General features: G+C 42.6%; 1 protein-coding gene across 1 annotated transcript in view; it reads right to left on the bottom strand.

Annotated features, from left to right (window-relative positions):
* Side (motor axon guidance molcule sidestep) overlaps positions 1–11,510 on the bottom strand; it is a 17,119-nt gene extending 5,609 nt beyond the window's left edge. The window contains exons 1-6 of the mRNA XM_078177754.1: positions 11,495–11,510; positions 10,877–11,009; positions 4,816–5,027; positions 3,468–3,578; positions 2,700–2,912; positions 413–709 (exon numbers count right to left, since the gene is read on the bottom strand). Coding sequence (XP_078033880.1) covers positions 413–709; positions 2,700–2,912; positions 3,468–3,578; positions 4,816–5,027; positions 10,877–11,009; positions 11,495–11,510 — 982 coding nt within the window. The remainder of the gene's footprint in view (positions 1–412; positions 710–2,699; positions 2,913–3,467; positions 3,579–4,815; positions 5,028–10,876; positions 11,010–11,494) is intronic.
* Between the last annotated feature and the right edge of the window lie 3,229 nt (positions 11,511–14,739).

Here is a 14,739-nt window from a genome sequence, read left to right as displayed (position 1 = left end):
AGGAAGAAAAGGGGATCGAACGCTGAGAAGAGGAAGAAAAGGGGATCCATCGCTGAGAAGAGGAAAAAAGGGGGGATCGAAAGCTGAGAAGAGGAGAAAGGGGGAACTAACGCTGAGAAGAGGAGAAGGGGGATCGAAAGTTTAGGGGAGAGAAAGGGGGGATCGAACGCTGAGGACGGAGAAAGGGGGAACCTAACGCTGAGAAGAGGCTAAACAGGGGGGTCTAACGCTGAGAAGAGGAGAAAGGGGGGATCTATTGCTGAGGACGGAGAAAGGGGGGACCTAACGCTGAGAAGAAGAGAATGGGGAACGAAAGCTGAGAAGAGGAGAAAGGGAGGATAGAACGCTGGGTTAAAAGGGGCTGGAGAACTAACGCTAAGGGGGAGGACACGAGGGCGTCGGATGTACTCACAGGCGACGTTCAGCACTCTAGTTTGCTCTAGGCTTCCGCCGGGAAATCTGGGATTTTCGGCTCGGCAGGTTAATTTCTTGCCGTTGTCGTTCTTGTCGAGAGCCAGCGCCAGCTTGCTGACCGTGGAGTTGCTCCTCTGCGTGGTAGACACGTTCGGCTCCCCTATCACTTGCTCGCCCAGCCTCCAGACGATACGCGCCGCCGGCGAGCTGCCCCAGGTCTCGCAGCGGATCGCGAACGGACGGCCGGCGTAAATCTGATCGTCCGAGAAGATGATCTTGACCACCGCCGGCTTCACTGCAAAAACGTCGAACGGTTCTTATTGTCGTTGGTGGATGGTTTTACCGGGGATTCACTTAACATTTCAGCAGCTGCTCCTGTTCGTTACCGAGCAATTGTTTATTACAGAGTAAATGTAAAAAATTATATAATAATACTAGAAAATAATTTAATTTACTATGTTTTATTATATACCTTTAAATTATATGTATAAATAATATGTAAGAAACTATATAAAAATACTGGAGCTTGCAGTAACACAATCTAACAATACGACGCTGAATCTTTAAATAAAAAAAGCTCAATTTCAGATAATAATAATAGATTCTTATGACAACTAATCCACAGGCTACTGATTTAGAGAAAAATCCGATTTATAAGCTACCAGTCGCTGGATCGTTAATTAATCAACTGAATAATTGAAGAGCCGAGAGCAGCAGCTCCCGGATTGCGTTCACATGTTATCCTTTATTCCCATTAAGGGTGTTAAAGTGTTTCATTATCTCCGAAACAGGCTCCGCTACAATATTAAGTGCAACACCGCCATTATCAGTGCGGCGTCCTCTAGCTTCTTCAAGAAGCTACCATGCAATGCTTGCAGAATGTTAAGAAAACAATTTATTTATTTATTCTTACTAGCGAGATACGTTCTTTAAAATATAAAAAAAGACTCAGCTAAAATATGGAACATAATTAGAGATATAATATATAACATTATTGTAACATATTATATTAATAATATTACATTACAGGCTGCTCTCAAATATATTGCTCTCATAATATTTATTCAACTTCATCAATTTTTTGATTTATAATTTTCGTAGACCTTTGTAAAATAATAAAAATTGAATAATTATTAATTTCGACGAGTTGATTTTATCTTTCGAAGTCACTGAAATATTTAAACCGAACTACTGTGCTCCAAGTCTAATCTAACCCTTTCATTACGAATGCTGGATATATTCAGTATGCATATGGCGATCGCTATAATTAATACAATTTTATATAAATATTGCTATAATTAGTATTAAATAGTATGAATACTGTTACTATTGGTACTAATAATATTAATTTAGTATGACGTGCTAATTACAAATTTTCGCAAGCCTCGCACCGAAAGAATTAAATCACTCGAATTCCCTCATCTCGATTTCCGCGCAGAATTCCGATATTCCTCGCAAACCTCGTGCGCGGGATCTGACATAAGTCGTCTCGCGAGAGTGCGGACAGTTGTACGTAGGTGCCGTTAAACTCTCGAGCAACCCGCGCGAAAAGTCGCGTTAGCGGGTCTCGTAATCGCCCGGCCTCTCGCCGGGCGAAAATAACGAGTCGCCGCGGCTCCCTCGCGCGCGTATTTTTACATTCGACGACGATTCCACGAAATCCGACCGTCAAAGGAGTTAAGGAGGTCCAGGCGAAATCGTTGGAATTCATCTGGCTTCCGCCGCGGGTCACTCGCTGCGGCTCGGCTATATTTAAATTTCTTTCTCCCTCGGTCTCCGAGCCGGCATGCGACAGGACGCTGTATCCGCGGGCCGAGCGAGAAGGACATTTCCGTTCGGAAGGCGTCGCGACGCGTCGATCGTAGGTGTACACCGCGGACAACGCAGCGATCGGTTGCGTAACGCCGCGGAATTCCCGCGCGCGCGGTCGTTATCGACGCGTAATAAAACGAGCGAGCACGTGCGCGCGTCGAATTGTAGCGCCGTCGTTGCTGCAACCCGTCCGCGCGCGCGCGCACGCGCGCGCTCTCGTGGTTCGCGAGGATCGCTTTTAGCACGCATTGAAATTCAAAGAAGCGACCTTGAGAGGAGCGCGCGCACTCGTTCCTGTTTTATTTCGAACAGATGTTACGATCGGTCGCGGTTCGCCTTTTTTCGAACGCGTCGTCGGCCCGCGATCCACGACCCGCCTCTCTCTCACCCTTCTCTTTCCTGCGACGCCTCGACGTCGCCTCGACGTCGCGTCGATAACCATAGACGACGGCCGAAGATCGCTGGGTACTTACGGTAAATGTCCAAGGGAACTTCCCGCACGATCGGCGCGGTCATGGGTGCCGATTGCGCCTTGCAGATCAGCTTCGTGCCGCGCAACGAGCGCGTCACCTTGTCGATGAAGAGGTGGTTCGAGGTGAATTTACGTGGCATGCCGACCATCGTGTCCACCACGCTGTCAAGGAGCTCGCCGTCCTTCCACCATGTCACCGCCGGCTTTGGTCTTCCTAAAACGCAGCCATTCGTTTTATATCTACGTTACATTAGTTTGTTAATTTATTAGTTAGATGGTGTTATAATATATTTGTGAATACTGTGTTATATTATATAATATAGTAATATTGATACTATAGTAATATAGTAATATAGTACTTGGTTAATACAATAATTTTAATTATTATCATAAACAAATATTAATACAATAATTAATTGTATCATTGATATGTTAATATAATAATTGATTATGTGGTTAACATATTAATGTATTCGTTAAATATTGGATAAATATAAAATTAAATATTAAATGAATGTAGAGTTAAATATTGAATAAATATAAAATTAAATATTAAATGAATGTAAAGTTAAATATTGAATAAATATAAAGTTGAATATTAAAGAAATATAAAGTAAAATGCGAAATCAAAATAAAATAAAATTTAAAAAATCATTCTTCCAACATAAATTTAATTACACTGAAAAAACAGAGCAAAGGCACAGCAACTGGTCACCCAAAGTAACCGGCTCCACCACCCTTCTATCCCCTATCTCCATAGTTAATTTACCTCCGGACACCTGGCAGACCAACGCTAGATTGTAGCCCTCCAGAAAAGGGCCAGCCAGTCCTGTCACCTCGCGGCCTTGCGCGTCATATATCATAGGCACGGATGGCTTCTCTGTAAAGAAGAAACGATAGCAAATTTCCTTTCGCGTATCTTTCAAATCCTCGAGAGTTGAACATTTAATTATTTGTGTGTCCGGCAAATCGAGGGTAAATGGACCGTCGTCTCCCGTGGATCAGTGTTAAGCAGAAAGTAATCTGATTTAACAATTACAATTGAATCGTGGAATCGTGGAAATGATTAATGGGTTACGATTATCAAGTAATCGTGATTAATGAACAAGGTAATGATCGGAGCGAACTGAGATCGTTGCCACTGATGAACACGGTAATCATTAACACGTTTTGTGGCTGGTAGCTTTGTACGATGTTAATTAAACTAGACGTTTGATATTGGAATTAAATATTGATATATTTTATGTAATTATTAATAGTTGAATATATAAAAATGAAACGAGTTTATTATGGTATAGTCTTTTAGTGGAAATTAATTCTTTGATTACGGAATATGGTAATTATGTAATAATTACTATAAATTATTACATTACGTTATTATATTACAAAAGTAATTGCGAAATAAGCGATTGCTAGCCTAAATTATGCGATTCGGCTACTAATCGCTACGATTTCAAAATTTAATAACCGCGTCCCAAAAGTCTAAGAAATTTCATAAAATAACAATATTATATCCAATCAAATAAAAAATAATTACATAGCATCAATTACTCCTTAGACAATCGTATACCCTGGAAATGACAACGATAAAATCTTGATCATCGTAAAATCAAACGACTCGATTTCAAACAGGGAGATCTCCCCCATTCGACCAAGTGTCAAGACAATAGTTTGGGGCTGAACCGCCCCAAACTTTATGGATTATCTCTGCGAAAAGAATCGGACATCTCGGCCGAATGGTGGTTTAATCTTTAACGTCCCTTTAAGATAGCCGTGCCGGCAATTTTCGTCGGCTCTCAACCCTTTAAGCTCTCTCGAGGCGGCCGGTCCCGCTGCCGATAAAAAAGACGGGGGGCCCGCTTTCTACAAACAAAGTTTCCACCCGAAATTAGAGGTCGGACAATGTTCCTCGTCAGGAGTAAGAAGGCTTGAATTAATCTCCTGGATTAATAACGCCCGGAGAAATTCGTCCGGCGGGCCAAAAACTTTGCACTCCGCGGGCCACGGCATGTAACTTTCATGCGAAAAGTTTTTTCGGTCCCGGCGATATTCCGGGAGATAACAGTCCGCTTGCGCGGCGGCTTCAAAACCGGGAAGGGAAAGAGACGCGTACTCACCGACGAGGGTAAGATTCACTCGGAAGTTCCTGGTCGGCGAATCGATGAAATCTACGCGGCACCTGAAGATACCCTGGTCCTTGTAGCTCACCTTCGTGATCTTCAGTTTCGCCCTTTGACCGTCGCCGATCTGGAAGTATGTTCGTTTGCCCAGGTCGTCGCTGACCGCCCAGTGAACCGCCGACGAAATGTTACCGCTTCTTGCGTCCAGGCTGCAATCGTCGTCATAGCGGTTTGAGAATAAACAATTATCGAGAATTAAAAATTATTAGAAATTATTGAGAAAAATTGTCTGTCGAGAATAAACAATTCGCTAGCGAAGTTACCGCTCCTCGCGAAAAACTAAAATAAAATTAAAAAATATTAATTACCATCTATGTTATCTAAAAATTATATAATTCCTTATCCACTGTTATTACAAAAGTATCTTAAAAATCTAACAAAGGGACCCGAGCTCGAGGGAATAAATTTCCGAAAAGAAAACGTTCGAGCGACGCTATAAATTTGCAATATTTTATTTCGCGACAATTTCCCAGAAACGGCGCAAAGAAAATTATTTAAAAAAAACGTGAAGAGCATTCGCCGCGTTTCCGGGTTTCTGGATCACGGACGGCCGCGCCCGAATCAGAAAGCGTTTCTTCGAAGAAAAAAAGAGGGTGGAAAACACGTGGTTCCGAAACGCGAGAAGGCGTCAGGCACCGGTCCCCCATCAAAGAATGCTCGTAAAAAGATACAACGGAGAAAACGAGCGACATGCGAGACGAACGCTAAGCAGGTGGCTGGCCCCGGGACTTTACGGGTTCGGTTATTTGCGCCGAAACCCGCCCCCCCATAACCAGTTGCCGCGGAAAAAACCCATGGGAATCTGACGCGACGTGGAACCCACGGCAACAGAAAATCGACGGAATTAGAACGGATGCATTGGTTTACAAATGCGACGGAAATATTGTTGTAATTAGGTTAAAATTATAAATAATTATATATTGTTAACTAAGACAATTTTTATTAAAATTAAGATACCTAAGGGTTTGCGTTTAAGAAGATAAAATATATGATATCAGTGTGTCATATTGACTATGTGGGTCTAAGAGATTTGTGTCTATAATTTTTGTTATAATAATTGCAATTATTAAGTGGTTAATATGTACGTTATTGTAGTCAACAGCAGAAAGTGATAAATGGCTATTTTTATAAAATAAATGGCGCAATTGTTCGCCTCGAGCGAGGCGTCTCCGTTTCGTTCGCGGCAAATTTTCCGGGAAATATCGGCCGCTTGTCCGGAAAATCGGCGGCGTGTCCGTTCTTTGGCCGCGCGGACGGTCGCCCCAGTGATTTCCTCCTCGACATTGCGTAACGGTCAACGGTTCGCGGCGGATCTAAATTCGCTGACCGGGCGGTTGCCAAGTAGCCTTTTTCTCGCCGCGAATAGAACCCGCGTGCTAGAGTTAGTCACCGAAACCGGCCGAACCAGTGTTTACCACGCGAAGGCTTTCCACCCGTGGCGGAAACAAACGTCCCCCTCCCCCCCTTCCACGCGTCGGCCGCGGATCCGGAAGCGATGGAAACTTTTCGTCGTACGAGTCGAACGAGTTCGACGACTTTCTTCGGCCGCTTTTTAGTCCGTTACCCGGTTGTCGATAATAGACGGGCAATTTTACGGATTCTCGATCGCGAAAACGAGGGGATAAATCGGCTTTTTATTGGCTGGTCAATCGTTCGTTATCTATCGTCGAGATGGAAGCGTTGGATTTTATTATTCCAAGCTCCTGTATTGTTATATGATTGTTTTAACCCTTTGCAATGTAAGGTACCGCTATAATCGTTCTGTCACGTTCTTAGATCATTTTTGTAACAACAATGTTTAGATTTAAAAAAATTGTTAAATAGTTAAATCGTTACTATGAGTCACAAAAATTAATTTTATATAAATAAAAGTGCACTGTGTTGCACGCAATGAGAATACTATGAGTTAGGACAATTATTTCGAATTTACAGTTAAAATGGCTTTGAATGCAAAGAGTTAATATTAGGTACCTTCACGGTTAATAAACTAAATAAAATAAAAATAAAATAAATGAGACAAAGTAAATCAAGTAAATCAAATAAATATAGAAAATCAAGTAAATCAAGTGAATATAGAAAATAATGTGAATAAAGTATGCGATGGATAATATGAATAAAATAAAATTCCCACGAAGTCCAAGCAATTTAATTAATTAAATAGAAACTAGAAAATTAAAATATTTATCACAATGAACAACAATAGAATAAAAAAGAATATTCAAAATTATTAAAAAATTACTGTCACAAGTATTTAACCAGTGCCAAGATAAAAGTGTTAAAAATATATTAAAAATTTTCCTTTCGGAATTTGTCTGCAAAGAAAATTACCGTCGACGCGTTGATGATCTGTTGAGCGAGGCCTCAACAGGCGATTATCTGCCGACGCCGTCCGTCGAACCGTTTACGACTATTGTAGAGAGCCGCGATCAAAACATACAGACGTCGCACGCGCAGGACAGGACTTATAAACAAAGACACTTCGCGTATAAGTCACGAGATTGACACCGCGAGACAATGAGAAGTTAGTTTTGTTGACGGTTCACCTCTTTTACGGCTAACGCGATTTCAAGCAAGCATACGAAACAATTATAATGTTTGATAGACGCCACTTGACAGTATCTTGATATATCCTCAACGTTATTATTATTATTATTATTTATTTAATGCTATACGGAATTGTTTTCTATTATAGAAAATGCAGGATTATAATGTAATTTAGCAACTGGCATAATCTACATAGTGGAGTAGCTCCGTCAGATTTAATTAATTAATCTTGATATCTCCTTAACGCTATTATTATTTATTTATTGCAATACCGTATAGTTTTCTGTTATACAGTGTAAGGTTATAATGTAAGGTCCTGCTACATAATGTAAGGTTATACTGTAAAGTTCTGGGTACATAATGTAAGGACCTGTTACATAATGTTAGGTAACAACAAGCATAATCTACATGGTGGCGTAGCTTTGTCACAGAGTTAATTAATGACATGCTAGCGAATTAATTAATACTATGTCAGTGAGATGATTAATATCTCGGTGTCTTAAATAACGATGCTTGGGTTAGTCTACTTGTGCACAATGAATTATTAACGACCCACTTTATAAAAATATTTGATGTTTAAACTTCTAAATAGGGAGGAATTATCATCCCTTGGACTCGAGGGCTCCAAAGTGGAGCCATTTGCAAATTTTTAATTTCGAGGGCTCCAGAGTGGAGCCATTTGCAAATTTTCAATTTCGAGGGCACCAGAGTGGAGCCATTTGCAAATCTCTAAATTCGAGGGCTCCGCTCTGGAGCCCCATAAAAATCTTCAAATCCAAGAGCTAGCTAACGATGAAATTTGCAAATCTCTAAAATCGAGGGCTCCGCTTTGGAGCCCCATAAAAATCTCCAACTCCAAGAGCTCTGAAACCAAGCCATTTGCAAATCTCTAAATTCAAGGGCTCCACTCTGGGACCCCATAAAAATCCTCCATCTCACCTACACCTCCACCCCAACAACAAATATAAATTCCAAGTTAACTCTCCCCAACGCAGCCCTCGAATTAACTATCTATCCTCCAGCTCACAAAAACCGTCGCGCCTCGAATCCGACGTTTCCGCAGCGGCGGAATCCGCGCGCGCGCGCGCGCCACGGTTCGCGAACGAGCCCCGCGCCGCTCTTCGTAAATAAACGAACTCGCCGTGCCCGCGCCGCTTGGATTTGTCAGCGCGCGGAGGTTCGATCGGTTGATCTATTTCGGCGCGGCGTCATTCAGAAATTTCGCCCGGCGCGGCACCGGCAAACATCGACGAGACTCGTCGATAGAATACGGAGAGAAGGGGGTGAAAAGGATCGCCGTTGTGTTTGTTTATCTCTGACTCGATATATCTTTCGATGCCCGGGCGATTAATCGCTCGCGCTCTACGCCCGACCGACACGACAGCCGGACGACTCTCGAAGAGTTCTCGCGTCCGGATATAATTCCGGTTTTCGGCGCGCGACTGGCAGGACGTTGGCCAGGTTTTCGGTGGCCGGTATTCTCGGCGGCGATGCGTTTAAAGGTGCACAATAGCGGAGAGAGTGCCGCGAGTGAAATAGAGTGAAAGAGAGACGGATAGACCCTATTCCGGTGGCCTGGGTCGAGATATTTCTAGATGCGATCTCAGAACAATGGCATTCGCGCGAATATTAAGCGTGACCGAGATCCGGTGGTTCGTGGCACGGGACGCGGAGCATTCTTCTTTCGGTGTCAGGCTCGCCGGGACGCGGAAGCGCGCGAAACACGAGCCCGGGGGGGAAGCGGCGATGACAGTGTAAACTCGTCCGGGCTTTGATTCGACGCTTTCCGATCAATCGCCCCGTTTCGAGAGCCGAGGGATCAACGAGCGATCGGAACTCGTTCCCGGTGGCTTTCGAATCGAATGGACGACGGCGACTTCTCGTATCAAAATTCGTTCATTAAACTGCACACGCTCTTTGTTAAATAAATATTTAGCTATTAATTTGAAATTTGTAGTCTGTTTGTTTAGAAATTAATTTGAAAAGACGAGCTAAATCGACTAGTATGATAAAAATTATTCCATTTTACAAAAATAAAGTTAACCTTCATATGCTCTCGAAGCATTCACTTACATAAATCTTATTAATATTAAATTACGAGCCTCTTAAAAGCATTCAAATTTCATCCAAAACATTATTCAGTATTTTTAAGAATTTTAGAAATATTCAACCGGAACAATTTAAATAAACCACGCTATACATAACCTAAACTATAGACCTTTATACCTTAAAGATAAAAACCCTAAAGGTCGAACTCCAAAGTTCCAATTTCAAGATCGGACATCGATTGACACGTTGAATTATTTTCACTTACAAACAATGAGTTTGTCACAGACAGTTACCCATCGATAATCCAATAAAACGATTCCCGAATCGCGTATAAAAAGATAGAAAAAAAAAGACAAAAGAGCGGGGGGCGCGAGCACACGTATTGCCCCGGCGAGACCCCTTCCGAATGTAAACGGGCAAATTGGCAACCGCTCTAGGATATAGAGAGCCCGGATTCCGCAACTGGGACGGATTACGCCTAAAATACATGTATCCAGACGCACGCTAGAACAAACAGAGGGGGCTATAACGAATGAAGTTCCAGCAGTAATTAGTTCGTCCTGGCGCACTGTTTCTCGTATATCCGTGCATGTGCAGGCTGCCGGATAAACAGAGAGACTTCTCTTTCGAGGGGTCGTCTCCGTTTCTATGTAATTAAAAAACAGTGCATTGGAACGTTGCTGGGGAAATAATATTTTTCAACTTGTTCTTAGCAACATAGTCGGGCTCGTACTAATTAACACTAGATTTGTGGGTCGCTAAAGGCAGCTGCTTTTTGTGTCAGTTTCTAAGAGGAGGGGTGACTTAATTTTTAATTAGAATTATTTGATTTTATATTAGAGTATAATATATGTTATGATTTTACTGTGATCTCTTTATATATAATTGCTATACTAAAGCTTTCTATTTTCTATTTCATTTTTAAAATTGCCTTTCCTAATCGCAAATTATTAAAAAATAATAATATTCAAATCCTTTGGACCTTTATATATTATAATACAATATTATATATAATATTTTATACTGTAATATATATTAGAAATATAGTGATAATTATAAACTGAATAAAACTAAATAAAAAAATTACTAGTTGTGTATACTTGAAAGTCATCTTCCAACAAATTAACAAATAAATAAATAAAAATAACAGTAATAAAGGGTACCACGTCACGACGTTTTTCAAACAGGACCATCCCTCGACGCAACCAATGCCATAAACAATTCTACTGCAATTAAAAACATTTACAAACGTGCTCGAGACAAATAAACCTTGCAAATTTGACTAAATTTGTTCTCCGCGAAAAAATATCCCGGAGAAAGCTTAAAAAAAAAATCACCGCCCGTCGTTCACGCAAGAATGGCCTCTTAAGATTTAAACGGCCGAGAGTGGAAAGGAGACATTTACCTGTACAGGGGTATCCCCTCGGAATCCTTGAACCAGAGCACCATGTTTACAGTGTCGTTGGGCGTGGGCGGGGTGATGTCGCAGGGTAATTCGACTTCCTCGCCCTCGCTGGCCCAGACTAGCCTAAGCGGCGCTGCAACACAGAGAGCGGATCGTGAAACGCGTTGAAAAGGGGAGGCGCGCGCGTGTGTGTGTGGGGGGGATTGGTCCCGCGCTAACAATTTTTTTTTGCAGGGAACGCCGCGCGCCCGCGTTTCAGCCCCTCGCCCGGCCCTTTTCGTCGACTCTGCCTCGGCGGGGCTCGTTAAGGGTGACACGGGAACGCGAGCGAAAGTGGCGCTAATGAAGCGCGTTTTCCCTGCTAGCGGGACTTCGTGCCATGTACAGCCCCCTTTAAAAGTATTACGACATCTTATTTGGGGCGAATTGTAATATTTTTCTTCGGTTTAAACAATGCGAGATGCATTTAATTATTATTATACTATATTATATTTTCTTTTACTTATAGAATTATTATGTTACATTTTATTTTGCATATAGAATTGTTAAATTATTGTATTATATTTTCTTTGGCGTACAGAATTTTTATATTGTTATGTTGTATTTTTATTTGCTTACAGAACTGTTGTATCATTATATTACATCTCCTTTTGCTTACAGAATTTATTATATTACATATTATTTATTATATTAAAAATATAGTAACAATAGATCGTAACATAGCGTAACTCGGTTATATTTATTTAATTTTTTATGAGCGCCCTAATATTTCTAAAAGCGGCTCGCGAACGATTGATATCGCGTTCGTGCGGCGTGCAGCAATGTAACGCACTGCAACGCAATGCACCGATGCACCGATGCAACGCGATGCAACGCGATGCACCGTTGCACCGTCTCTAACTTGGCTCGCCATTATGCTCGTTACACAGGCCAGCGATCGGTCGTACTATTCGCGCGCGTTTCAATTAAAGTCCCCGCGGTTAATCGAACAAATGAATAGCCGTTGCCAAGCGGCTCCTCTTCGCGCCGTACACACCGACGCGATCCATGGATCCTCGAGGATTCGACACCGAACCCCGGAATGCCTGCCAAGACAGAATGGCCGACTTTTATCAATGGCATACCGGGGTGTGCGTTAACACCGGTGTTCCCACGCACGCGATATGTCGCGGCTATTTTCCTCCCGACGCGGTGACGCCGCCTAAAATTACATCGCGGGGACGTTGCGCGTCGCGGAAAAGTCGCGAATCATGCGAGTTGGACGCGATACCGAATCTACAAGGTGTCGATGAAATCATAAGCCGGTGACACGTTGCGCTTTGGCGTCACCGGTCCCACGCGCTTACGTATTTCCAAGGCTAGTCGCGATAACCAGAAATTTCAGAAATTAACCCTTGCGAGGTAGTTGGGTCAATTTCGACTCGTTTATATCGTTCATTTAATTATTGAATTTTTGGAAGTCAATACTGGAAGTATCTGCTTTATAAGAAATGACAAGAGTTATTTAAAATTTCTACAATTTTTGTTGCGATGTCAAGAAATTTCAGAAATTAACCCTTGCGAGGTAATTAGGTCAATTCTTACTCTTATAAATGATTCACTTAATTACTGAATTCTTATAAATTAATACTAGAACTATCAAGCTACAGACGTCGCTAACATATACTATTTTATAACAAATAACAAGATTTATATAAAATTTCTATAATTTCTGTTGCAACGTATACTCGAAGTAACAAAATCGCTATATAAAATTTATTCTTACAGCATCAAAAATTAGAAAAGAAAAATTATTTATTATATGATCCCTACGTGCTCACCGCCAATAAACTAATGCCCGACTTACCCTCTCCTACGACACCGTCTCTAAAACCGACTGTCCCAGTAAAATCAAAGCTATAAAAGCGCGAGGACGATCGCGCCGTCGAAACTACGTAAAACAGTCGAGCGGAACCGAGAAAGATTGAAATCGACGCGATAAGCGATAAACGGGGCGTCGTGTTCCCGCTGGCCATTCGGCTCCCGATTCCCCGCTCGCGGCACCGTCCCGGAGTCGCGTGCCGTCGACGCTTTCGATTTTCCATCCGGTATAGCTTTTTCGTGTTCCGCGGGGCGTAGCGCGTCGCTGAAAGGCGAACGACCGAAACCAGTTTGTCTTCCCGACAGAGCGTTTCGTCGCTGCGTTACACGGTCGCGCTCTGCGATCTCGCGTCCACCGATGCGAACGACCGTACTATACATGTAAAGACGTGTACAGAGAGACAGACACATAGAGAGAGATGAAGAGAGATGAAGAGAGATACAGATAGACAGATATACGGATAAAAAGATATACAGGTAGACAGACATACAGGTAAGTAGAGACATACAGGTAGATAGTCATTCAGGTAGGCAGACATACAGGTAAGCAGATATACAGGTAAGCGGAAATACAGGTAAGCAGATGTCCGGGTAAGCAGACATACAGGTAAGCAGACATACAGGTAGGCAGATATACAGGTAGATAGTCATACAGGTAAGCAGACATACAGGTAGGCAGATATACAGGTAGATAGTCATACAAGTAGACAGACATACAGGTAAGCAGATATACAGGTTACAGGTAGGCAGATATAAAGGTAAGCAGATCTACAGATAGACAGACACACGGACACACAGATCGACAGACATACAGACAGACACACAGACACAGCAGCACACAGAAAACCAAGAAAACATAAAACCAAGAAAACACGAACAACTCGACGTCCACGTATCCTCGCACGCGGCCATTGCGCAATCTTGGCCGATGTCGCGGCGCCACCCCGTTCTACCCGCGGCTAATTGACTTTCTGGGCAGCCGCGAGTCGAAAGCTTTATTACGGTTTTTTTCCGAGCATCCAGCCGGCTCGTAACCCTAATTTTACCGGAGCAAGAAACAAGATCCCTTGTCCAAACAATCGGCGGCCCGGTCCTGCGGCGGCGTTGCATCTCAGAATAGAATTCCGATTGCCGGCGGAAATCGGTAGATTCGTAGAAAAGAATACGTATGCAGGTCCGCGGGTATATACCCTATAGCGTTATGTAAATAATGCTCGCTGCCGAGGGGTAAGGCTTGTTATTTTTGTATAGCGAGCGCGCGCGCGGGGTTGGGAAACCGCGCGCTTCCGCCGCTCGGGTCGTCTATTTTCGTGGCCCCCGCGCGCGCGCGAGACTCCCTTTTTCTCCGGCCTTTTCGCGAGTGCCGCGTAGCACACCCTGCCCGCGTTCGTCACCCGCGAATCGAATCCGCGGGGTCTATCCAAAAAAGCAGCCATTAAAGTAATTTACGAGCCGCGGGTATGACGAGCGGAATAACGTGGAAATATGAGGCCAGCTGCGGCCGTGTACGTAAAAAACACGAGCGAAACTCGCGACGCTCGCGGTTATGCTTTATTCATTATAGGAACCGCGTTTACGGCGCTAGTAGATACCGAAAGGGGGGCTTGTTAACCCCTTGCCGTACTTTAACGAGTCGGACGGAGTCGGATGGAGATTTATAATAACAAGCAGTTGTGTACGAATGTTTATCCGTTCCTTTAAGTGGAAAGCAAATTTTGTTCTCTGATCAAAGATATTTAAACATGTGAATAAAAACGTAAGGACACTGGACAATGGAAGAAATAAAAAATTGTAAAGACGATGGAAGAAATAAAAATTATCTGGTCCTATTAAAGACATTCTTTTTTTTATTTACTTAATTATAAATATGCAGCATGGAGCTCAAGCTCATCGCTGCCAGATTAAGCAGAAGAAACAATTTTGAAAATATTCAAATACATTCTTATAAATTTAAAAATTCAATCTAGACAAGCATCACTCGTTTTATTTTTCCTTTGTCATAG

This window comes from Augochlora pura, chromosome 4, assembly GCF_028453695.1.
Source record: "Augochlora pura isolate Apur16 chromosome 4, APUR_v2.2.1, whole genome shotgun sequence".
NCBI classification, from domain to species: domain Eukaryota; kingdom Metazoa; phylum Arthropoda; class Insecta; order Hymenoptera; family Halictidae; genus Augochlora; species Augochlora pura.
Note: the sequence above shows the minus strand (reverse complement) of the source record. Positions and strands in the feature narration are given on the sequence as shown.